This window comes from Protopterus annectens, chromosome 11.part0, assembly GCF_019279795.1.
Source record: "Protopterus annectens isolate FY-2018-M chromosome 11.part0, PAN1.0, whole genome shotgun sequence".
Lineage (NCBI taxonomy): Eukaryota > Metazoa > Chordata > Ceratodontiformes > Protopteridae > Protopterus > Protopterus annectens.
The window spans coordinates 290,835,591-290,862,362 of NC_056745.1; the positions used below are offsets into that span (position 1 = coordinate 290,835,591).

Below are 26,772 nucleotides of genomic sequence, written 5' to 3' on the forward strand. Positions count from 1 at the left end.
TTTCACAATATAATCTTTGTGATTCGATTTCAACACAAAGTTCAATTCCCAGAACAACATTATTATGTTGGCATATATTGGTGCGCAGGCCGACCCCATTGCCACACCGTCCTTTTGATAATATATGTCCCCTTGGAAATAAATAAAATTATTTTTTAACACTAACTCCATACTTTCCAAAATTAGCCTGAAGTCATTATTGTTAAGAAACTTAAAATCCACCAACATATGTTCAAACCATGTAAGTCCTACTTCATGGGGTATAACTGAAAACAGGTCCTTTACGTCAATAGTTATGAACAAATATCTATCTTGGTATGGGATATCGTTAAATTTCTTTAAAAAATCCCAGGAATCAATTAAAATGTGAGGGTAGTCTTTACTAAATTGTTTTAATTTTGTATCTACCAGTATCGCCAAAGGTTGTGTTTTTGAGCCCTGGGATGTAACTATAGGTCTCAGGGGAGGGTTGTCGACCTGCTTGTGTATCTTTGGAATTCCAAATATTTCTGGAATTGTAGGTTTAGGGACTTTCAAATAATTATACATATCCACGTCTATTAGACCTTGTAATAAATTGTCCTGAAGGATATAATCTATCTTCCTATAACACATATTCATTTCATTTTTAGACGCTAAATTGTATCTGTCTTCGTTATTAAGAATTTCTAACATCTTTTTAGTGTATATCTATAAGTGTAAGTGTATTGTAATATCTTGTAAGTGTATATCTATAAGTGTTTACTTAGTTATATAACTTTTCACGTTTCGGCACATAAAACAAATGTTTAGCTTCAGTGTCTCTTTTACTAATAACCTCCGTTTTATTACACAAATCCTTGATCCATCCACCTATTTGAACAATTGTCTCAGGCAGAGGATTAGACACAGAGCCATTGTCCAAATATTTAGACCATGAACTGAGAAAGTATTTGAACAAAGCAAGCACTATAATTAGGAACATTTCAGATTTTATCCACTAACTTTCAGATTCGTCAAAATATAATGTCAAACATGATTATTATTTGGCAACAATGGAAGTGGCTCATTATTTACAGTAATCCCCAACAGTGTAGGCATTGAATATGTCAAGGGCTTTCTCAATGAATTCTCAGATTTTACAAGGGCAAAAACTGAAGTTATTTGTGAGTTGTTATATTTAGCTTTGAATAATAATGCGTTTATTTTTCAAAGACAACTACACAAATAGGTGAAAGGTCTGGCTATGGGCATGCCTGTAGCTAGCACATATGCCAACATCGTTATGTTTCAGTGGAAAAGGAACAATATTTTAAAAGCCTCAAATCTATATGTTAGTAGAATACGTTTGTACGAAAGACTTGTGGCTGATCTATTTTTAATTGAGTTTTTAACATTTGCTATCAGAACTACAGACTTCTTGTGCTTTAAAAATGAGATTTCATATTCTCAGATCAAGGTTTTAGATATTTCCATTAGCAAAAATGGTACAGGTAGACTGGACACCACAATGTATTGGAAACCTATAAGAACAAATGCATACCTGCACAGAACAAGTATGCACCCTCCACACATATATAAAAATATAACTAGGAATCGGTTAATGATGGCAGCAAAACTGAATACCAATGACATACAGATGGCTACTCAATTACAAGTTACAGTGAATGAATTTAAACACTGAGGCTATAAGACCTCGGAGACAAAAGAACATAAAACGGAGGTTATTAGTAAAAGAGACATTGAAGCTAAGCCCTTGTTTTATGCACCTAAAAGTGAAAAGTTATATAACAAAGAAAACATTTATAAATATACACTTCCAAATAATACTGATACACCTTATATAAAAATTACTAAAAGATTTTGGCCCATCCTTACTGACATCCCTGAGTTAAAGAACATTTTAAGCATGCCACACAGATTTGCATACAAGATAGCGGCTAATCGCAAAAATATGTTTTTTTCTTATTGTCCCACCCTTCTTAGATTCAACTAACACACACCTCTTATCCCCCTGTCCTACTTTAACTCTGCTAAGATTTCATGTAAAACTGTAATGTCAGCCCTATGTTATTTCACATTGTAACAAATCTAATAGGAATATGCACCAATGGATTTTTCTTATTTAATTGACGTGTGTGCGTGCACGTGTCTAATTTTACCTTTTGCTTTTTTGACTGTATTTTCATTGCAATTGTGGGTTTTTTGTCATGTTGTGTGATACCATCGTTCTTCAATAGTATTACATAAATGTAAATGCATTGTCTTCATATTATATAAATGTAAATGCATTGTCTTCAGATTATAGTTATTCATGGAGCTTTTCTCCCAAGGACACCATTGAAAATGGGCTCTTCTTGGCCCAATGGACTATCCCTATAAACAAACTGTAAAATAAAATAAATGTTATGTTATAGGGAGCAACCAACTAGTCAATTCTTTTTTACAACTAGAGCTGTGCTCTTTGTAGCTCCATCCTTACAAATACATAATTCATCCTGTATTAAACAAAACATTTTATTTGCAAAGTTATGGAAACTAATACCCACAATTTGGTTTATATAACAACCTGGTGTGCATGTCATGCCTATTATTATAGGCAAGATTAATGGGAGACTAAAATAATTAGTCAACATTTATCCGGTATTAATAGGGAGATAACAATTGCATTGTTTAAACATATTAGGGACCATGAAAAAAATACATGTTTTTAAATATGCGCTATTAAAAATAATAGAATCATTAGGAGGAGGTAACATTAAACACAGAGTATGAAGAACTGAAATAGATTTACAGATTCAGAGTGCATATATTTCCTGGCTTAAATGATATGGTCACCTTAAAAGTCACTTGAGGTATTTACATAATCAAGTACACTGATTGGTTGGTTCTTCTACCCTTTATTTAAACTTGATGTGTTTTTTTAAGAGATACTGCATGAAGAAGCCGGTATAAGGTGAAAGTGCATTTTTCGTTGTACTTGCCCTTTATTTTTTTACCTGTGGTTATTTGATTTTGTTTTATTAAAGTCTTGTTAAAGTTCCAGTTTGTGGTTCCGTTACCTTTTTTCTAATATGGACTGTGCTCTTCAGAGAGGAAGAGAAGCTGTGACTGATATCATGTCGAAAACTGCTTCTACGAATTCCAAAATTTGAGAGTTTGTTGCAAGTGAGACTTCTTGTAATTTATGGTTATCCCCAGGTGAAAACAAATCTGAAGTACCTGATCCCTTGCTCTTATTTGCAGATACCTAGTCACGGTGGTGATGAGACAGTCGCCCAGATGCAAATACTTGGAATCCCTGCAATCTCAGGTGAACTGACACCACTGCCATGCATTTGATATACACCCTGGGAACTGTGGTAAGACCAAAGAGCAGTGCTCTGAACTGGTAGTGACTGGCTCCCAGCTGGATGTGTAAATACCCTCTGGACTGTTTGTTCATCTTTATGTGATAGCACGCATCCTGAGGCCTATTGAGCACATCCAGTCGTCCTTGTCCAGGATGGGGAGAATGGACTGTACCATGAGCATTTGAAACTTTGTATGTCAAACTGACTTGTTCAAGTTCCTGAGATCCAAAACTGGTCTGCAGTCCCATTTTCTTTGGCACTAAAAAGAATCTTAAGTTTCAGATTTTATCTGGTCTGGCCGGATCTCTTGGAACCCTGGTTTTGTGAGCCTTCTCTGCTGCGGGGATGTCATCGTCCATTAGAGTCCCCCCCCCCCTTTGCTCCTAGAGGAACTTTCTCCATGTGTGTCCCAGAAAGGCCTTTTGACTTATTTATTTTTTTTTTATTTTCTTTATTTAACATTTGTTTACCGGGAAAGTCTGACTTGGAACAAACCCAATTTTCAGAGATGGCCCAGGGAGAAACGCTCCAGGCGCATGTCTTTGTAACATGGGAGGAAACCGGAGTACCCAAAGAAGCCCACATGAATGCAGGGAGGGCATGCAGACTCTGCACAGAAGGCACCCAAGCTGAGAATCGAACCAGAGAACCTCTTGCTGTGAGGCGACAACACTACCGCTGCACCACTGCGCTGTCCATTCTTGAACCACATTTTTCAATCACCTTGTTGATTCCTAGAAAAGGATCTCTGAGGGGTCGGAAATCATGCGCCCACTGCAGAGAGGGTCTTTCAATCCTTCTCTCACCTGGATAATGTGTCTTTCACTTTGGAGCCAAACAAAGAACTGCTGTCAAAGGGAGCACTGATAAATAAGGACTTGAAGGGCTCTGAAAATTCACATAAGTGCGTCCAGACATGCCTCCTAATGGATATGCCTGAACCTGTTGCCCTTGAGGATCCTTCGGCTGTATGCAAAATAAGCATCATGGAGGAGTTAAAACTAGATTGGAGGGTAGTCAACTGAGAGGCTACAGACGATTAAGCCTCGCAGAAATGGTCCCTGAAAGGGATTTTAAAAGTTCTTTGATCAAGTCACTTTGCAACCTAGTAAAATGTCTCAGATAGTTCAGTGACCCAAGAGCAAAGGTTGCTGAAGCAAAGACACTCTTCCCAAATCTGTCCATCGCCCTAGACTCCCTGTTATGGGGACAGAGAGAGGAACTTTGTTCAGCAAGATCCTTCTTGGTGGCTGCCACCACAACCATGGCATCCACAGGCTCCCCTTTACTCCAAAATTCCTTCCCCACAGGTGGAGCCAGAATCCTATCTGGCCTCTTTGGTATTGGCTCTACTGAGTCAAGTTCTTTTCTGCCTACTAAAAGACAATCAATAAGCTCGTCAGCAGACGGAGTAACCCAGGAGGTAGATGGGCCAAGCTCCAAAGGCCTCCAGAAATACTTACTCCTCCAGTGAAGGGTTGTTGGAGTCAAACCACCTATATTCAGGATCTCAAGGATGTCTCCAAATGAGACATCTTCTGGAGGTGATCGCGGGGACTCTTCACCCTTGAAGTCTACATCCTGAGTGACTGACTCTTGTGGAGAGTCCAAGTGCCTCATTTTGCACTTTCTCTTCCTAGGGACTTCCTTGGTGGGGTGCTCTGGGGAAGTGTCAGAAGAGACTATGAAACCCTGCTGGGTAGTCTGGAGGTATCCAGCTGGCTGTCTCTGTAGCGTCAAATGATGAGGCTCCAAGTGCAGACACATCTGGGAGCTGGACTGAAATCCGAGGGGGGTGGATCAGTCAATCCTGTTTGGAGCAAAAAGCACCCTCTTCACAACCTCGAAAGGCAGACCACCCTAGAGAAAGAGAACACCTCAACGCCAAGGAGGCAGGCTTCTGGACTGCTGTCTCCTCCCTCGCCAAAAGCAATCTCCCCGAGGAGGAAGTCAGAGCTGAGCTGTCCAATGCCGAGGCACCAAGGTGCAGAGATGGCTCGGAGACCTTTGGAATAGACTCCAGTGCCTCAGATCCAACAAGAAAGCTTCGGCTCTAAGAGTACTCAGGATCCAAAAATGTCAGAGCCAGGGCTCTCAAAGTTAGCTTCGGATCTGAAGATAGAGTTATCTTCATATCAAAGTCAGATGGATCCGGAAGACTTGGATCCAGGGACTCTGAAGCAACCAAGAGAGGAGTCTGAGGAGGTGGTGTGGTCAAAGGACAGGCCTCCTGACCCAAAGTGTTAGGAGACAGTAACACACCCATCTGAATTTGCATTGAGAGAAACTTCCTCCTCATCCTATCCACATCTTCCTCAGTCAAACTTCTGGATGAACTTGATGAGGCCAGGTAAGGTGACTTTGAATGGTGCCTTTCTATAAAGGGGGAAGGGACCCAAGAAAGCACTGGATCAACATAGGGAGACTATCAGGTCCTTGGCAAATTAATAGGATCTAGAACAGTCGGACTGGAGGACACAGGATCCCCTAACCTTTTTATCTTCGAGATGAGTGGCAAGAGGTTTGAGACTTCCTTAAATCCAATTTAGATGTCTTCTTGGAAGATGAAGTCGAGGACGTGGAGGAATCTGAGAGACACGTTAGATTTCAGTTCGGGGGATTGAGCCCCAGTGATAGCTTCCCCAAAAGATGATAGCAGCAAACCTTTCAAAATCAACTTATTCTTTCTGTCCACAAGTGCTCTGGGATTAAAATTATGGCAAAAGCAACAATCCTCCTGCAGGTGCTGTCAATCTAGACAATAGGCACAGAGTATATGTGTATCTGAGGGCAGGGAACTTGTGCCCACAATTCAAACATTTTTTAAAGCTGGAAGGACCGTTTTCAGCCATACTATCGTAAACAACAAAGTACAATATAAGAATAAAAAAAAAATTTTTATGAAAAAGGAAGTCAGAAAAGAAAAGTATTGCCAACAATGGTAATTAAAGATACAGAAGTGTGTAAAAACAGCAGAAGTAAAAAACTACCAATGATGGTGATAAAGTCCACTAACATACAAGGGTAAGGAATACTAAGTATAAAAGAAATATACATACTAGAAATAAAGTTTTTTGCAGAACAAAATCACTTATCTGCTTAAAGTACAATTGAAACTCACAGCTACAGCTGACTGTCTTTTCGTGAAAAGTGGCAAAGGAGATCTGGGGAATGTTAGGGGTTGGTGTATTATGGGTAAAGGAGAAGCTTGAGAGCTTTTTGGTTACCACAAGTTTTATTAACAGCCGAGTCAGATCCAAGGTTTGGATCTGAACCCAAAAGTTGAGGATAGAATGAACACTGACATCAGCTCTTGCCATTACAGTAGATGTTTGAATGATCACTTGATGTAGTAGCCATGGCTATACAGGTTGTATTGCGCACAGGATACAAGAGTCGGCCAGCTTCCAAAGATTAAGAGCTGACTAAAGAGGGTGGTTTTGGAACCAAGCCATTCAAAACTTTCATGCCAACACAGATAGGGAGACTAAAGCCATAAACAGACAATGCTAGGGACAAAAATGTATGCGTGCAAATTTTACCCTGGCAAAATAAATGAGGAGGGTGAGAGGGAGCAGCTACTGTAGCAGCAATCATTCAAATGGCTAATTTTATGGGAACTTTACTTACAGCTGTGCTGTGTTCATTATTATGCTCATTGCATCAATAGCTTAGCTATTTGGGTAGAGTATCATAACTTAAACTTGCAGGGAAGGATGAGGTTGTAGGAAACCCTGCAGAATGGTCCTAGCAAGGCCTGTCCTATACTAGGAGGAGGAATCTATTTTATAGCACTTTGTAAAAGTATGCACAAATGATCAAGTTGCTGTTTCTAGAATACAACCCTTTCTAAAAAGCCACAAATGAAGTCAAGGCTCTAGGAGAATGAACCTTGACTTTGCCTGGAATCGCCCTGTTGTGGTGGGTAGGAAAAAAGGAAAGATCATGAAGCAACAATTTGGAAATAGTCTGCTTTGGGAGAAGGTTGTCCTTTTTTCTTCCCTTCACAAGAAATGAACAACTGATGAGAGTTCTGAAAATGAGTGTATGTCACTACATTGAACAGTAAAATATTGGAACTTCAGATTCAGGGAAAGCTCCTCTATCTTTACATCATCAAAAAAAAATAGTGATTTTTTCAAAGGGGGGGGTCCTAGCCCCCCTTGAACCTCCACATCCCCTACTAATTATATATTCCAACTCTGAGATCACTCTAGAATGGGTAAAGGCCAAACTTCCCAATCCCTACTGTTTGCAATCTCACACAGAAAACAATAAATCAATGTTCAATAAGGTAATTTTCAATCAGCTGTGCCGGCTTTATTTCTGTACGATGATTGTACAATCTGATCACTTCAGTGACACAAAAGATTCTGGTCTGTCAAGACAGTACCGGAGTTGCCTGTGGTCATTCAGGATATGGATTATGCCTTCTCCCTTACTTTTAGGTTCTGAAAAGAAGACAGTAAGATGGATAGCTAGGTTCAAAATAAATTCAGTTACCACTTTAGGAATAAATGAAGGCTTGTTTCTCAAGGAAACGCTATCTTTGTGGAAAAAGAGATGACTGACGTGCCATAAGAACTTGCAACTCGGATGCTCTTCTTGCAGAGGACAGCACAATCGGTGACGCTGTTTACCATGTTAAGAACCTCAAGTTAGTCTGATGAGCTGGTTCACATGGAGCAAGAGTTAGTACAGAAAATTAAGATCCCAGGGAGGAACCACCTGTTCTCTAGGAAGCTTTGAATGCAACACCCCTTTTTAAAACGTTTATCGCAAGAGACTTCATTGAAAGATTAAGAATCTATGAGCAGACATGCTGAAATGGCTGGAAAATGACCATTCATGGAGGACTAAGACGGGTCAGAGAACAATAAATTACACAAATAAGAATAAAGAAACACTAGCCATGAAAGAGTACAAGTTCCTGTCTTTTTACCAAGTAGAAAATGTTTTCCATTTACTACTAAACAATTTTCTTGTAGCATGTTTTCTTGCCTCCTTTGATACCTGCTGCGTGGCCTCAGGAAAATCGAGTGCCTAAAAGATTTTAAGATTTCATCATGTTGAAAATTAGTTGCAGTTGTTTGGTGTAGGGATGAATCAACACCTCTGATCTTGTGCGAGTAGGTCCAGTCTTTAAGGAATCTTGTGGTAACTGCCTCTGCCATTTTCAAAAGAAGGTAGAACCACTACTGCCTGGGCCAGAAGGTAGTCACCACTGTGATCTTTGGGGAATCTTTATGAATCTTTAGAATGACCCTCTGCCTTCCAGGCCTTCTTGTCTAAAATTCTGGAGCAGAATTTTGACAACAGATTGTTGTGAAAGGAGACAAAGATCACCACAGCTGGATCAATTCCCTGAAGATCCCCTGATTTGATTTCTATTCATGAGGGTCTGTCCTGACCCTGCACAGTTTGTCTGCCACACAAGTTTGCTCTGATGATGTGTAAATTGTCTGTAGAGTGAGACTGTGCTGAAAAGCTATATTCCAGGATACCATGGTGAGTCTGCAGAGAGGGTAAGATCTGGTTCCCCCTTGTTTATGTACCACATATCCCTGTGGTTTTGTCTGTAACACTTGTACTGGTCCTGGGGACCACAGATGACAGAGTTGAGAGCATTTATAAGTGCCAACATCTCCTTTTTGTGCGTTTTGGTCTGTCTTTTCTGTCAACAAAAACCTTGAACTTTTATGCCCACAGACGCAGCTTCTTAATCAAAGTCTAGTGTGTCTGTTGTTATAGACTGTGCTAGAGCTGGAAGGGAAAATGGGAGACATGGATTCCAATACATTTGGTCTCGCCACAAAAAGAAAAAAAAAAAGAAAATCTCCCTTTTCACAAACCCCAATACTGAGACCATACAGACTATGTACCATTAGATTTTTCTCATGTATAGTCTTGCTAAAGGAATCATGAATATCATAGAAGTCACGAGTCCCAGAATTCTGAGAAATTCCCTAAGACAGTAGTCTGGGTGGAGAAACTCAGGAATAGATCTGTATACAGATCTACTTTTTCCTGTGGAAGAAAAGCTCTTTGAACTGAAGCATCTAGGAGACATTGCACGAAAAGTATCCTGCGAGGAGTCAAAAAGATTATTGCATGTTGTCTTGGAAACCCAGTCTGTGTAGGAGATCCTCAACCAAGTCAGAGATTACTGTCACTTTTTGAAAGACTGTGCAAAGATAAGCACGTTGTCTAAAAAAGGGAAAATATGAATAACTTTGCAGCCTGCATTAGGCTATAGAAGAGCCAGATACTTCGTGAATACCCTTGGAGCGGTGGATAGACCAAAGGGTAATGCATAGAAAGTACAGTTGTACAAAATTTCATCATAACAGTACATGTCCTTCTATCCACTGTTGAACGATTCTTTATGCAAGGGACCTTCTTCCAAGGCTGGCACATCTGGCCCGTATACTAAAGCCTTTAGTACTTACAGGCATTGCACGTCACATATATGCTCCCCATGCAAGCCATAGGGCATAAAGGTGACATGGACACGTACTCAGAAATGAAACAAGCCCCAGGAGTAAAAGAATTTCCCTAGGGATAAGGAAAACATGCGTATCCAGAAGAACAACTCCTCAGCCAGGGAGGTAAGAGAAGAATAAGAGCAGAGGGAACAGGAGGGAGCGAATACTGCAACAGAGAAGAGAAGGACATCTATCTAGTATTATGGAAAGATTTTACACAACTATACTATGTCCTTCCATATCACTGTTGCAGTATTCTTGGGGTGTATGGGGTTCCAGGGAGAGGTAGTACCTCTGATGGGCAAATACATTGTGCTCTTTGGAGTAGTTCACCTTGGTCATCACCTGACAATTGTCTCTCACCTGTGGCTCCTCGTAGCTGTTTGCATGCAACGGCAGCCACACCCCAGACAACGGCTTTGACTGGCCAGCAAAACCAGGTGAAGATAGCCAATGGGTTTGTGTAAACTTCGGTGAGTCAGGGCCTGTCTACCTATGCATGTGAAGACTGGATCTGGCAGATGAAATCACCAGATTGATTCAACGGGCAGGAAGACGGACTCAGCAAGTACTGTGGAGCGCAAACAGGGCATAGTGAGACACATTAGGACACTGTTGGCCATCCACTGCATCCCAATCTAGCTCCAGTCATCTCGACTATGTCCTGCCACTGGATCAAGATAGGTTGGGACGAGAGAGTGAGACTGACTATTTGCGCGACTCTTTCTTACTATAATCCAATTCACGCGCAAGTCAAGACATTACTCCCCCTGTCAAGTTCTGTGGTGATGGGTGAATTGCGAAGCAGCAGGTGCAGATAAACTGGAAGCTGTAGTCACAACCCCACACACAGGCACAGCCCAGGGCAATGGGTCGCTCTCTACTGGACCGAAGCAGCAGTGGAGTTCGGCAGCCCCCTGGGTGTCTGAGCAGCCCTATTTAGGATCGCTCTGCTCACCTTCATGACCTGAAGGGGCTACAAAAGGAGCCCTAAACATAGCCTGCTTGACCCTACCACTAGCCTGCTTGCTGCGGCAGACAGGGAGTCCAATCATGTGGTCAAATCACAAAGGAAAAAATATCAGTGACTTCGCTCACCACTGGCACATGGAATGTGCAGACGCTCATGGATAGTTCCAAAACAGACAGACCTGAAAGACAGACAGCGCTTGTTGCAAGAGAACTCAGCAGGTATACCATCCAGATAGCAGCCCTCAGCGAGACTAGGCTCGCAAACGAAGGCCAGCTGACAGATGTCAAAGCTGGTCATACCTTTTTTCTGGAGTGGCCGCAGCAGCAATGAATGTCATGAAGCAGGAGTGGGTTTTGCCATTAGATCTAATTTGATCAGAAAGTTAGCCAGCCTCCCAATAGGATTCAATGACCGACTCATGTCTCTACGACTCCCCCTCAATGGAAAGCACCACGCCACCTTCATCAGTGCATATGCCCCAACCATGACAAACCCAGAGGAGATCAAAGACAAGTTTTATGAAGAGTCCCTCTTAGCATCTGTGCCCAAGACGAACAAGCTTGCCATTTTAGGTGACATCAATGCCAGAGTCGGTGCAGACTACCAGACATTGGTGGGAGTTATTGGGAGGAATAGAGCTGTCAAAAGCAGCAGCAGCAATGGTCATCTGCTTCTGAAGACCTGCACAGCTCTTGACCTGTTGATCACAAACAGTCTTCCGCCTACCTAACTGTAACAAGATGTCCTGGTTGCACCCACGCAGCAAGCACTGGCATCTCATTGATTACATCATAGTAAGGAGAAGGGACAGGCAGGATGTTAGAGTGACTAAGGTCATGTGTGGCACAGACTGCTGGACAGATCACAGACTCATCCTCTTAAAACTCAACATGCATAGTCAGCCCAGGCGGTGCCCCCGCAGGGGAAAAAGACCAATAGGCGCTTAAATGTTAGTATGTTAGAACAGCACTCTGTGCACCAGAATCTCAGTGAAGACCTTGACAGTAATCTTTTCCAACTCAACTTTGCACCAATGGTGCAGAAGAGGACAGGGCAGCTTTTAGGGATGTTGTCTACAATACTGTTCTTTCTCACTTGGACCTGAACACAAGCAAACACCAGGACTCGTTCAATGACCATGACGAAGACATTTAGAAGCTGCTGGATAAGAAGCATGAAGCCTTCAGAAACCTGCAGCAAGACGCTACATCCATCTCCAAGAAAGCAGCCTATAACTCTATCAAAAGCAAGGTGCAAGCAAAGCTAAGAGAGATGCAAGACTCCTGGCTCATCAGAAAGGCAGATGAGATCCAGAAGTACGCTGACAGCAACAACTTCAAGCGTTTCTACAATGCCCTGAAGACCATCTACTGGCCACAGTCCTCTGGAACAGCACCACTGCTCAGTGCTGACGGGTCCACCCTGCTCACGGACTAGAACTTCATCCTGGAAAGATGGGGTGAGCACTTTAGCAATGTCCTGAACAGGCCTTCCTCCATCAATGCCGAAGCCATTGACTGCATGCTACAAATCGCCATTAACACCTTCTTGGCAGAACCTCCAAAGGAATCAGAGGTTAAGGAAACAATTACGCTTCTCTCCAATAGTAAAGCACTAGGCTCTGACTCCATCCTGGTCAAAATCTACAAGACGGGGGGACCAGTCTTGTTACAGAAGCTCACCTAGCTCTTCCAGACCATGTGGCAACAGAAAGTTATACCTCAAGAGATTAAGGATGCCTCCATCATCCATCTCTACAAGAGAAAGAGAAACAGGCAGTCTTGTGACAATTTGCCACAGAGGACTCTCTCTCTCCCTGGTCTTGCCGGCAAAATCTTTACCAGAATCCTCCTCAACCACCTTACTTCACACATGGAAGATAGACACCTGCCAGAGAGTCAGTGCAGCTTTAGAGAGGTCCAAGGGACACTGGACATGACATTTGCAGCACGTCAACTACAGGAGAAGTGCCAGGAACAAAATAGGGACCTTTATACAATGTTTGTGGACCTGACCAAAGTCTTTGACACAGTTAGTCGTGAGGGGCTATAGCGGATCATGAAGAAGTTGCTGCACAGGCAAATTCATCAGTATGGTGCGCCAGTTCCATGATGGCATGCTAGCTCAAGTATTGGATGATGAAGACTCTTCCAATGCCTTCCTAGTCACCAACAGAGTCAAGCAAGGCTGTGTATTGGCACCTATATGGTTCAGCATGATGTTCTCGGCCATGTTGTCAGATGGCTTCTGCAATGATGAAGAAACCAGCATTAAGATCAGATATAGGACTGATGGCATGCTCTTCAACCTGTGGAGGCTACAGGCCAAGACCAAGGTTGAAGAGGATTTTGTGTGCGATTTCCTGTTCGCAGATGACTGCACACACAATGCTGCCACAGAGGCCCAGATGAAGCAGAGAATGATCTTTTCACATCTTACCTGTACCTGTGAAGAAGAAAGATCACTTCAACAGAGGTCGTTCGTTGAAATGCAATGCAAAGAGGCGAAAAACATCCATGTGATTGTCAATGGCAATAGAGACTGTAATGTATATAATATTTCTGATTTTATTTTATCGGATGCTGAAAATTATGTTTTGAGCAAGGGACTTGCATTCATTCCAAGTACAGGATCAAGTTTTAGTGACTGCGTGTTAGATTTGAGAATATTTGCCAGAAATGTTGAATTGAAACGTATTTATGGTGCAGAATCTGTTCCAAGGGACTGTACTCTTAGGCAACCAAGTACATTTAACCCCCCGTCAGTGAAGTGGTTGAAACTTTTATAAAAACCTGTGAAGATGATATTAGATTTTGAACACAAGCTCAGGGACAATGTTTTCGAACATCTAGGTTATGTACTAATGATGAGACATATAGAGAGAAGTCTGCAGAACTGATGGTGAACTTAAAAGCAAGAGGATATAATACAACGGGCATTTAATAAAAGTAAAGAAGAGAGGTTGAATAAAGCAAAACCCTGGTTTTCTGCAAATGTACAGGTGCATGACAGGGAGACAGATATAAGCAGGCAGCCCCTTCAAGTTACTTTGAATTATAGTAACAATGTGGTGGGCATATGTGACATTCGCCAAAACTGGAAAATTTTGTTAACTGAGTGAAGGCACTAATTACTCAGGAACCCACATTTTGTTTCAAACGTAGTAAGAATTTAAAGGATTTGTTCTGTACAGACCAACAAGGGGTTAGGGAACCTGTCATGGGCGACAAGGGGCATTCCCCTGTAGACATTGCAAAGCCTGTCAATATATTAGACAACACATTCATACATCCACTGTCTGGAAACAGCTAGTCATTGAAACAAAATGCTGACTGTTTGACCAGCATTATATAGTTGTCTGACTGTACGCAATGCTGTTCATTTTATGTCGGTAAAACGAACTGTAGATTGAAAGACAGGGTGTTACAACATATGTCAGCTATACATACAGCCAATACACATAATGCCCTGTACCAGCATATAAAGCAGTACCCTGGGCACGTATTTTCTTTTATGGTTTTCCAGGTTATTCATCCAACCAGGAGGGGGGGGGGGATTTGAGAAATATAACAGAATGTAGTGAAACTAGATGGATAATCAACCTGGGTGCTGATAGAGCACCTGGTCTGAATGGTGTCATTCCTATCAAGCCTTTTTTAAAAAGGAGGAGGGCTTTTTACTGAGTCTTTGATTGGTTGTTATGTATTTTAAAAGGTGTTCATAACTTTTGCATGTTGTCTGAAGAAGGGTTTTTTTAAACCTGAAAGCACTAACCTACTGCATTTTATTAAACTACTGTTTTTTTATCTCTTTAGGATAACATATACAATGTGTTTTATATATCCTTAGTATACCATCTTATTTACATTAATACAGTATTTCAGGTAAATAGTAGTCAGTCATTTTTTGATAAATGACTGTTAGAAGTCATAGTTTCTTGTAAGTTTTCTAACTACATAGTTTTGGAATATTTAACTAGGTTATGTTTATTGTCGTTATTATTTTTACTGATATATTTGGTTTCTCACCCTGAGTGTTGCAAGGTTAATATTAGCTTATTATACATCTAAATGAATGTTTCTTATACATTAGGCTCATTTGCACTGCATTATATTAGGTAAGGTTTTTCAGATTCTGGAGTTTAGAGATGCTTTTAAAAAAGCTGCTGTCTTGTAATGTGCCTTTCCATACACTTGGTATTATGCGTCCCTGTTTTTCTTTAAGAATACTTATGTTGTTATGGTTTTAATTGAATAATTGCATTTTTTACATTTCTTATATAAAATGCTGCTTAATTGGTTTGCGCTTTGTCTGAAGAAGGAGAGGTATTGTCCGCTCCAAAAGCGCTTATTAAACAGTCAGTTTTTATTTAGATTGCTCAGTCTCTTTCTCGCTTTTTTGTTTTTAAACAACTTGGAAAATCACTCTTTAGACACCTACCACTTTGTAATAAAATCGTGAAGGAGAATACATGCCAGTATCTTTTTCTGTACATCATCCCAACAACCCTTTCTGAGACAAAGTTAAACTGATGTGGGTTTCATTTTTTTATGTTCCTTTGTAATTGGTCTACATGAAAATTTTGTACTCATTCTTATAGTGACTGTTTTTCTTGCATATACTGCTACTTGGGAATTTACATATGAAGACTGGGGTGCTTCAGATCATAGCTGGTTATCTTCAGTAACTTATGGCTTTAGAGAAAGCAGAATGTTCCATGAAAGTCTCTGCCTCTATTTCTTATTCATGTGGTTGAAAAATCAGTGTAAGATGAACATTTGTTGATATCACAACTCAGTGCAAAGATACACTGAGCTGTAGAAAAAACAAACTGCAACATACTTCCTGCAATCATACTTGGAGCATTCTGACGTTAAGTGCAACTTTCAGAAAATGTTTCAGATACAATAATCCTAGAATAGATGATTAACACTGACAAGTTAGAACCAAAGAAACAGTAAGAAAAGTGGAGTGATACGATAAATGAATATAGCTACAAATGATACTTCATAAAGAATAACTCCATTTAAACTGCACTTACAGCTTCATGTAATGCTCCAGACTGGCAACATACTTTCAGAGAGCTAGCTGGCACTAAAGGTTCTGTGGTGGTCAAAAGCGTCTCTTCCAATTCAATTTCCTTCTCTAGTTTTACTAGAGCAGGAGGTTCTACTCCATACCTGAGAAACAGATTATAATAGTGACTAATTACAATAGAGCAACAATTTTGATTCAACACAGTGTTCAAGAAATTATTAATATCACCCTGTGCAGTGGCAGTACCTTTCTGTGATTTACAGCCCTTGCTCCAGAAGTCATTATGTTCTATATGGGAAACAAGCACGCCCAATGTTTAAATGGCAAGGTAATATGCTCCCAAACTCAGCATGCAAATGCATAGATACCACTTTAATACTGCTAATGACAAATGTCTACTTAAAATGTTAAAAATACTGCTTACTTTCAAATATAAAAGCCTAAATAAACCAATACATACGTATCTGCATTCAAATAAAAGTTTTATATCACAGAATAAACATGTCTTGACTACATTACTCCTGAACAGCACCGAAGTCCTGCTACAAAAGGTTAAACACTGTATGACTATAAATATTCTGCTCACAAAACTATTGTATTTTTATAAAATGATCACAGAATTAATTTAGTTTCTTATTAGGTACCTATCAAATATACCAAACGCAACAGTACTGCAGTATTAACAGCAAGCAAAGTCATGGGTAGCACGTTTTACTTACAAGAGTTTGATAGCACCATTAGAAACATGGCAGTCTACCTGAGATGGCATGGATCAAAACCTGCGTAAAAATGCAGTCCTGGTTGAATATATACTCACTGCTTGCTGCAGAGACCATCTTTTTCAGAGCAGAGGAAAACACAATTTGCTAACCACTAGGACAGCATCCAACTAATTTTTTTCCTCCTGCCCATGTGCAAAAGCTACAAAAGTACAGCTGTGTTAAGAATATATAACAACTGGAGATGTTTGAATATGCCTACTGCTGTAGTAGTTAAAACGTCTTAGGACTACTGCCACAGACAAACTGACATTCAGCCTGACTTCAATTAGGATTCAGTTTTAGTGATTAATTTTGAATTTCCATGGATAGGAATACAGTATCTTTTCACCTTTTCTTTTCTTGTCAGTTTGATGCAGCTTTTCGTCCTGGGTCTTGGCTGGAAAGTTTTATTTTTCATTTGTTTTTCCAGTCAGACACTCATAGTAAACAAAGCCAAATAAACCTGAGACAGGACTCCAGACTGGTACTCGGTATGCATCCAGCAATACAAGTGCTAGACAAGCCAGATTGTAAACATGTTTTCTAAATCTATAGAAGACATCAATTAATTCTCAATTTATTTGGGCCAAGGAACTAGCTTACTGCCCCTTGTGTGCAACCAAAGAAATAACTTCGACCTCTGCTACTAGATTTTTATACAGCTATTGTTGACTTTGCTGCACTCTACAGAAAATATCCATTCTCTTGTACATGGGGAGCTGGAGGTCTGGTTGCAGTAAGGCCATTAAGAAAGTACTTTCAAACACCTTGTATATTGGAGGAGCTGCCATGGCCTTAGGCTATTCTATGTTCGAGATCAAAGGAACTCTTTTTGCTATTGGGGCATCTCCTTTGTTTGCCATTTAAAAGGTCACCCAAAGGGTATGTCATCTATCAGGAGACAAGAAATTATGCAACACCAATCATGTGAGTCATATACCAGGGAAAAGGCTATTCAGGATGTACAGAATAAATCATAATTTCATCAAGACAAAATAGGAATCTGTGAGATGTCCCTCTTCCTTTTAAACTCTGACAGGAAGGGTAAAGTACAGTTTTGTACCTACCATAAATGTAGATGTCCGATAGGTATGCATCTGCAGTCCTAACATATGGGTTGTCCTGCCTCAGGCAGCCCTTCGGTCGGCCGGATTCCAAAGTCTGGGTCTGGCCTCGGCTGATGTCGCACTTCACCCGATGTCATAGCTGCTGTTTATTGGGTATAAAGGCATCAGCCGAAGCCATTTTCCTCAGTGTTTCTTGCCCCAGATGCCAGGTGCCCTCTAGTAAGGCTAAATTTGGATAAATGCAAATAATTCCAAACAGTAGAGAGCAAACCATATAAAAGAATATATATATAAATATATACATATATACAAACAAATACACCATAACAGATTCCCCCAGCTAGCTAAAAGATGGGTAAATACCCTAGGAGTACCACAGAGGGGAAGGAGGGTGGGTAATCCTGACTGCAGATGCATACCTATCGGACATCTACATTTATGGTAGGTACAAAACTGTACTATGTCCTTCAAGGATGCATCTGCAGTCCTAACATATGGGTAGAATACCATAGCCAAACTGGGAGAGGAGGCACTAAGATAAAGATGGTGTAGTTAAGATCCCTTGCAAAACAGCAGTTGCAAAACCTGCTCAGGATCTAGAGTATAAAGGAAGATTGTAATGCTTGGCAAATGTATGCACGGAGCTCCAGGTAGCAGCTTCTAAAATGTCTTTGGTAGCCACTCCTCGTAGGAAAGCTGTAGTGGTGGCTGTAGCCCTTGTGGAATGAGGTCTGATATTATCAGGAGTTGTCTTTCCATGAAAAGAGTAACAAAATCGAATGCAATTTCCTATCCATTTCGAGATTGTCTGTTTTGAAATTGCTTTTCCTTGCATCCCTGTTGCATATGCTACCAAAAGCTGGTCAGTTTTTCTGCTGGTCTTAGTTCTGTCCAGATAGTAGCGTAATTGTCTGTGCACATCCAAGGTATGTAGCAGTCTTTCCCCCCTGTTCTGTGGGTTGGGGAAGAATGTAGGTAAATGAGTCGCTTGGTTCAATGATACTCTGGAGACCACTTTTGGCAGAAAGGTAGGGTTGGTTCTCAGAGAGACTCTGTCCTGATGGAAGATAAGGAAGGGTTGTACTGCCATTAATGCCTGTAGCTCAGAAACCCTTCTTGCTGAAGTGATTGCTAGTAGGAAAGCAGTTTTCCAAGACAGGAATTGTAATTCTGTTGTTGCTGCTGGTTCAAAAGGGGGAAGAGTTAACTTTTCCAGCACAAAGTTGAGGTCCCATGTAGGTAAAGGTGGTTTCCTTGGAGGCTTTACATTTTTGATTCCTCTCAAGAACTGCCTGAGTAGAGGATGAGAGAAGACAGGAGGATCCAAGTTGTATTCTGCTGAAATTGCTGATGCATGAATCTTAATGGAAGAGTAAGACAGGCCATTATGGAACAGCTCTGCTAAATATTCCAGGATGTGTGCTATGTTTGCCAAAGAGACATTTTCTCCCTTTGCTAAACTCCAAATGAGGTATATTTTCCATTTGGCTGAATAAGTCTTCCTTGTGGAGGGTCTGCGTGCCTCCAGGATAATGTCCTTAACCCTCTGAGATAAATCTGGGGTATTTTGTTTTATGCAATATTCCAAGCAGCTAGCTGCAGCGTTTCAAGTTTGGATGTAGGATCTTGTAGTTGTCCTGTGTTAGTAGTAAGGGACATACAGGTAGATGCCATGCGTGTGTCCGAGACATGCTTCTCAGTAGCGGGTACCAATGTTGTCTCGGCCAGTCTGGAGCTATCAGAATTACCCTTGGTTGCTCCTCTTTGATCTTCAGTAGACCTTTGTACATCAAGGGAAGTGGTGGAAATGCATATGTTGTCAGGTTTTTCCAGCTGAAGGAAAGTGAGTCCACCCTCCAAGCAAGTGGGTGGTATGTTCTTGTGCAGAATTTCTTCAATTGGTGATTGTGTGGGTAGGCAAATAGGTCTATCTGTGGTAGTCCCCATTTCTTTGTTATGGCTTTGAAAATATCTGGATGCAGCATCCATTCGTGAGCATTTGTGGTAGTTCTGCTTAAGGTGTCTGCTAGAGAATTTTCTTTTCCTGGTACAAATCTGGCCTGAAGTTGAATGTTGAGGTTCAGGGCCACATTCCACAGGTCCATTGCCATCCGGCATAGAGGATATGAATGTGTACCTCCCTGTTTGTTGATGTACCACATGACTGTGGTGTTGTCCGTGTTTATTAGCAGATGACCCTGTTGAAGGAGTGGTCTGAATGCCTGGATCGCATATTTCACTGCCAGCATCTCCTTTAGATTTATGTGTAGATTCAGCTGGTCTTGGGTCCATAGGCCTTGTATACACTTGTCCACCATGTGAGCCCCCCATCCTAGGTCTGAGGCGTCCGTGGTGATGGTTTGGCTTGGCTGTGGTTTGTGGAAAGGCAAGCCTCTGTTCAACTGACAGGCCTGAGCCCACCACAGGAATTCTTGCTTCAGGCATGGAATTATTGGAATCTGGTCTTCTAGACTGTGCTGGTGTTGAGACCATACATTCCTTAGGTACCATTACAACTTTCTCATATGTAGCCTGGCATGCGGAATCAATATTATGCAGGATGCCATGTAACCCAGGGCTTTCAGGACTTTCCTTGCAGTAAGCTGAGTTTGTTTTGTTAATGACATGAAATAGCCTGGTAGTTGCTTTTGTTTTTCTTCTGTGAGAAAGGCCATCTGAGTTGATGTGTCCAGTTCTGCCCCCAAGAATGTTATCCTTTGGGATGGTACTAGTCTTGACTTGTGTATGTTGACTGTGTATCCCAAGGCTTGCAACAGTTGTATGACATTTTCCAAATCTTTTGTTAATTTTGCCTTGTTGTCCGCTTGCATTAGGCAGTCGTCCAGGTATGGGTAAATCTGAATTCCCTGAAGCCTGCAATGAGCAATTACTGATGCCAGGCATTTCGTGAATACTCTGGGCGCAGTAGATAAGCCAAAGGGCAATGCTGAGAATTGATAATGCTCTGATCCTGCAAGAAATCTGAGGTATCTTCTGCAATCTGGTCGTATAGGGACGTGCAGGTATGCCTCCTTGAGATCTAGAGTCACCAGCCAAGACTCCTTGCCCAGCATGGGAAGAAGCTGCTGCAGGATCAGCATTTTGAATTTTGGAACAATGAGGTATTTGTTCAGTGCGGACAAGTCGAGAATAGGTCTCCATTGATTTTCTTTTCTTGGTACCAGGAAAAGCCTGGAGTAAAAACCTTGGCCTTGTTCCATAGGTGGCACCTTTTCTATAGCTCTCATCCTTAGTAAGTTGTTGATCTGTCTTAGAGCGTCTGTTTTTTGGCTTGGTGGTAGGTTTGGCATTCCCCTCTTTTTTGGTAGAGTGTGGAAGTGAAACCTGTAGCCTTTGTCTATTGTTTGTAAAGTCCATTTGTCTCCTGTAATGTAATGCCAGTTGTCTGAAAATAAGGCTAGCTTTCCGCCCAAGGGAGCTTCCAGTTGTTCCCTGGTAGGCGGTATCAGAGCTAAGTCATTGTGTCTGTCCTGTGGAAGTGGTTGTAGTTGAATCTGTGGCAGTACTTCTCGGATTGGTAGGTTGCCACTGACGTCCTCTGTAGGCACCCCTAGACTGATTTCTGCCTCTTGGGCATCTATTTCTGCCTCTCTGTGCTCTGGAGCTGTCTGGAAAGGACCAATTCTTCGAAGGCCAATTTCTGCTAAACCTCGGAGGTTGGACCTGTAAGAAATCCTTGACTGTTTGGACAGATTTTGCTTTTTCTTCCACCTTCTTTAGAACCTCCTGTGCAGGGGAGCCAAACAAACTTTGTTTCTCCATGGGAGCATCTAGGAGTTTTGGTTTAACATGGTCTGGTAAAGATTGTTCTTTTAACCATGCATGTCTTCAAATTACTGTTCCAGTCATAGCTGATCTAAAGGAAGCCTCCAGTGCATCATAGCCACATTTTAAGAAATGGTTACTGACCTGCTGAGAGTTATGTACCAAATCCTGAAGAGACGTGCGGTCTAAAGGTTCAGGAGAGGACAGTTTTTTATTTAGCTGGTCTAACAAAAATTCCTGATACTGAATCATGTGAAATTGACAGTTTAAGGCCCTAGCCGAAAGAGCAGCAGAAGTATAAACCTTTTTACCCCATCTCTCTAATGCTCTAGATTCTCTATCAGAGGGAAGAGGGTTTTTGGCAGAAGCAGCTGCCACACCTTTCGGGCCCTGTGAAATGGTTTCGGGGTCTGCAACAGGAGCCTTATACAAATGGTAGTGTGTGTCCGGGACCCTGTAATATCTGTCAGGCTTGGCAGGGGCCGGAGGAAGAGAATCAGGAGCAGTACAGGCATCATTAAATGCATCATCAACTACTGTTAGTACTGGAGGAATGGCTAAAGGCCTATGCTGTGGTAAGTGTAAAAACGTCCTTAGCCTTTTCCTTGAATCTGAAAAATCCTGGCCCTGCCATTGGAAAATGCTCCCTCATAGCATGTAAGGTTTCTCCAAAAGAAAATTCCTCAGGAGGAGAAGCAGAAGGAATGGAATCTTCTGCATCAGAATCCTCATAAGGAGAATATGGGCCTTCCTGAGGGTCTGTAATATCAGAGTCCTCCGAGGAATAGTCTGTAGAGACAGGTTCGGGGGGTTCAGTCCTAGGCCTCTTATCTGAAGGGGGCTGAGAGGCCCTGTCTGGGTGAGGTTGGGATCCCCTGATCAAAGAAATGAGATCCTCAGCCAGGCTGAGTATTTGTGAACTAGAGGTAGGCCTATGTGGGGAAGTTTTAGCAGGTAAGGCCTTAGAAGATTTAGCTGCTTTAGCCCTGGCAAAAGCCTTGATGGACATAGAAGCAGGGGGTCTAGCAGCCCCACGTGCAGGGGTAGTTATGTCTAAAGGAATAGTATCCGACAAATCCTGGGTGCCTGCTTCTGTAGCAGTAATATCAGTAGCAGATTCGACCATACTCTGAGGCCTCGGCTGTAGGAGGCATGCTTTCGGCCGAAGGAAGAACCGGGGATTCGTTTCAGCCGAAACAGAGACACTCACGGTTGGCCTAACCGCGGTTTCAGCCGAAACCGCGGACCGCGAGTGTCAGTCCTTTTCCTTGCGCTTCTTAGCTATTTGTGAAATCGGAGTCTCCGACGGCATTTTGTAAGCAAAATGCGGGACCAAAAAACTCCTCTGCAAACTCTGACCGACGTCTAAGTGTCCGTCAGTTGAAGGAAGCACAGGCTAGACAAGCTGATACGTCGTGGTCTGGGCCTAAGCAAGGAAGGCAGTAAGAGTGGAAATCCTTATGAGGTATTTGTTTCCCACAAGTTAAACAATTATTTACTTTTTCTGACATCGGCTGAGGCAAGAAAGAGTCCCCAATGGGGTACTTAGCTTTTTAGAAGTCTTCGGTAGTAGAAATCTCTGGATCTGACAGACCGGCACTTGCGAACAGCTTCTGCTTCGGGCACCACGCGGCAAGAAAGACTGAGGAAAATGGTGTCGGCTGATGCCTTTATACCCAATAAACAGCAGCTATGACGTCGGGTGAAGTGCGACATCAGCCGAGGCCAGACCCAGACTTTGGAATCCGGCCGACCGAAGGGCTGCCTGAGGCAGGACAACCCATATGTTAGGACTGCAGATGCATCCTTGAAGGACATCAGACTTTTACTCTTTGCCACCTGCCACTGCTGGGAAAGTTCCTTGATTAAACATTTTAAATCATGAAATTACTGCAGAGTGGAGACCTGTTTCCTGCTGCAGGGGGGCACAGAAATCCCACATTGCTCAGGGCAGTGATTTCTTTCTAGTGTCAAGAAATGCTTTTTAAAACTGTACAATGCAACATCCTGTGCTTATCCCGTGTATCTCAGTCATGTTGTCTGGGCATTACAGATGGAAGGACAAGTTCTTCTAGTTAAGAAAATTCTGCAGCCTGTGTCGGAGCTCCATTGTTTTAAGAAAAGTTGAATATAGCTCACTATCTTCCTGCTGCTCAGCCTGCGAGGACATGTTAGCAACAGCCTGCACAGCCTCCTCCAAAGTAGTCTAACAGTGGCCGGTAGACAAGTCAGAAGCCTCAACCACAGATTAGAAGACCAAGTCATTGGTTGAGGCATCCTTGGGTCTTAGTTTGCAATAAGAGTAATCCTTTTCTCCCTAGCATCTTTCCTGATGGTCCTCTCTCCCTTAACCTCCTTAAAAAAGTGTTTTTTTGTAAGGTTTTCTTTGGAGGGAAGGTCTTTATATGATGAGGGAGACGAATGATAAGATGTCTGCAACATTGCATTTAATTTCTCCGGCAACAACCATGCACACAGTGTGGCTTCCATACCTCTAGGAATTTTCCTTGCAATCTCTGCACTGATATGTTTATCAACTGAATAGTGGGTCTCTCAGGCAACTAATGTAGAATGAAACTCTTTATATAGAATTTGATGCCCATTATGTGCAATGGCTTTTATGCACAAGGCAGGAAACTCCTATGGCTTCTCAAGTTTTACTGGCAAACATACAAAACAATTTGAAAACCACAGTTAATAGAAACCACAAAATTTTGTCCCCAAATTAGAACTTATTAGAACATTCTTAGCAGGACCTAGGCCTGAATAAGCAATCATGAACTTGCACTTAAAGATGTGCGCATGCCTGCATCAAAAATGAGAGATGAAAATGGAAACTCTGCGTATTTTATCTCTGTATTTTGGGAATGTTAGCCTCTTCCCTGACATACACAAAGCTGTGGGAGTCAGGATGGCATCAACCTGCAGGTGATCCTCTTGTTATGAATGTGACAACAGTGACTTTACAGTGAACATATCTTTATTTACTTTTTTTCCATACCACTAAAGTCAGGCTGACTGGTCTCTGTAGGTCCTAGACTAATGTGAACATGTCCTCTGTGAATCAGCACCAGTGATTTGAGATTTTTACCACAGCCAGAGATATGATGAATATCTCCTTCAAAGGATCATTTATTATGCAGGTTAGACTGTGTTTAGTATTCCCAAGATGCAACCCATCCAAGCGCCGTTTCTTTTTTGTCCCTCAGCATGGTTGACTCCCATTCAACTCTTCAAGCCTCAATGCGGACATCTGCACATCATTCCTCTTCCTCCTGCTGGGAGGCCAGGCCAGTTTTTATACGTTCCCTTACCTTGGCAAAGGAAATTCAATCAATAAATAGATAGAGGGCCTCTATTTGCTCATCTTCAGTTATTAACCTTGCAAGTTCCATCAGTATTTTCTTCCTGCCTATTCCTATCCAAGAACATGTCACTCTTCATAATCCCCACAACTACATCTGCCCTCATTTACCTTTTTCACTTCCCTTGCTGTCCTTTTCCCACTTCCCGAACTACGATCTCTACTTTGCTAGCCGTGTGCACAGTATATTAACAGCTAAGACTGTAGTCTCTTGAAACTTGCTCTTTCAATGAGATTGAGTGACCTCAGACGGAATATGTACAAGTAGGATACTGCAAACCACTTAACACTTTAGAATGACTGTTTATTTTGGGTCTTCAGGTAAGGAACAGTACTTCTGTGATTGCACATTTTACTACCACTACACCTCTGACAGATTCTTTTCATTACTTGATGTACTTTTTTTAGCTTTACTTCTATTCCTGACTTCCTTCTGCACTACTGTCCAAATTTAATTTCTAATTTCTGCCCAACATTCATTAGTTCAGTCACAGTCCTGGTCACTTTCCAATATACATTTCCTTCCTCAATTACCTAAACTGTTTGCAGGCCATTTTTCTATAATCCCATTCATGAGTTTTGGTATACAATCTTACTCACTACCCTTACCTAAAAAGTGGACCACAGTGTGGCATAGCCATTTTACAGGTGCCCTTACCACCACTATTCAACATGCCCTGCGATTTGCCCAATAATACAGCCAAGATCCACTTTTTCCTGGTATTATCCTAAATATACTGCCTAAATCCTTTGTGGTTTAAAATATTGTTAAATTGCTGTGAAAATGTCAGAATCACCAGACTCGCACCGTACTGCTGTTTCTGTTATAGTTTAGTCTGTTCAAACAGTTACACTGTCTGAGAACATTTCAATTCTGTTATAACATAGCTAGAATACAGTCTCTCAAAATCCATGCACCTTGGATTAAGACATCTTTGAAGAAGAGAAACGCCAGTTTATATATTCTTTTCAAAGCAACAGATGTCTTTCAATGTCCTTGCGGTTTGCATGATTGATTTCTGTTCTATGTCCTTCATTGGTTATTTACTTCCTTGCTGTATCTGAAGACTTTACAAAAAGTCCCTGTTGCTGAACTTCCTTCTTTGTATGTTCCAAACATTATTATAACAGAATGCTATGTCTAGCCCACAAAAGCAAGCTAACTGGACAAATATATTTACAGTGAAACTAAATATATTTTATTTTCATAGGTGTCAGACATAGCCATTATTACTTATCTATTCTTAACTGCTTTCATGCTTGCTTAAGCAAGTTGTCTTCTGTGGTTCATCCTTGCAGTTTCTGCTACTACAAAGAAGCTTTTATTTCAAGTTAACCCTTACTTTACCAGTCAAAACCTTGTATTAATAAGAAACATACATCCTTTGCATTGAAGCATACATTTAATTTCATTATTGCTTTGGGGAAATAATATTTATAATATCTATCAATTCCCCCTTTTTAATTAAAGAAAAAATGCAATCTAAAGGAAAATGTGATCCTCTGCACTGAACAGCCTTTCTTCATTAACAGTTGCTTGTTTCACAGTTTTATTAACACAAAGTTTAGCACATCTCCTCTGTTATATCTGAGATAGCTCCATAAGTTGCATTTGCTAAACTTTCATCAGCTTTGTAGCTTTCCATATTGCCTTAGTGGCACCATACCAGTGAAATATTTCATCTCCTGAAATAACACCATTTCCTACATCCAGCTGTTTTAAATATTTCCCTATTTTGGAAAACTATCATGAACCTCCCTCTTTTTCCGGTGATTTTTTTACCATATCCTCTGGTAATGTGCGAGTAATTCTCATTATTGGAACTGCATACTCTATGTAACAGAATTTCTCCTCTTTCGTCCCTTCTGTAGAAGAAGTGTTACGTGTTAACTCCCATACTGTTACTTTATACTCAAGCTTTTCACATGACGAGAGTTGGTATAAAGTAGCAACCCTAACTGTTCCT

At 41.4% G+C, this 26,772-nt stretch overlaps 1 protein-coding gene across 1 annotated transcript in view; it reads right to left on the reverse strand.

Annotated features, from left to right (window-relative positions):
• GAS2L3 (growth arrest specific 2 like 3) overlaps window positions 1-26,772 on the reverse strand; it is a 791,099-nt gene that overhangs the window by 147,963 nt on the left and 616,364 nt on the right. The window contains exon 7 of the mRNA XM_044087786.1: window positions 15,832-15,970. Within this exon, the coding sequence (XP_043943721.1) occupies window positions 15,832-15,970 (139 nt within the window). The remainder of the gene's footprint in view (window positions 1-15,831; window positions 15,971-26,772) is intronic.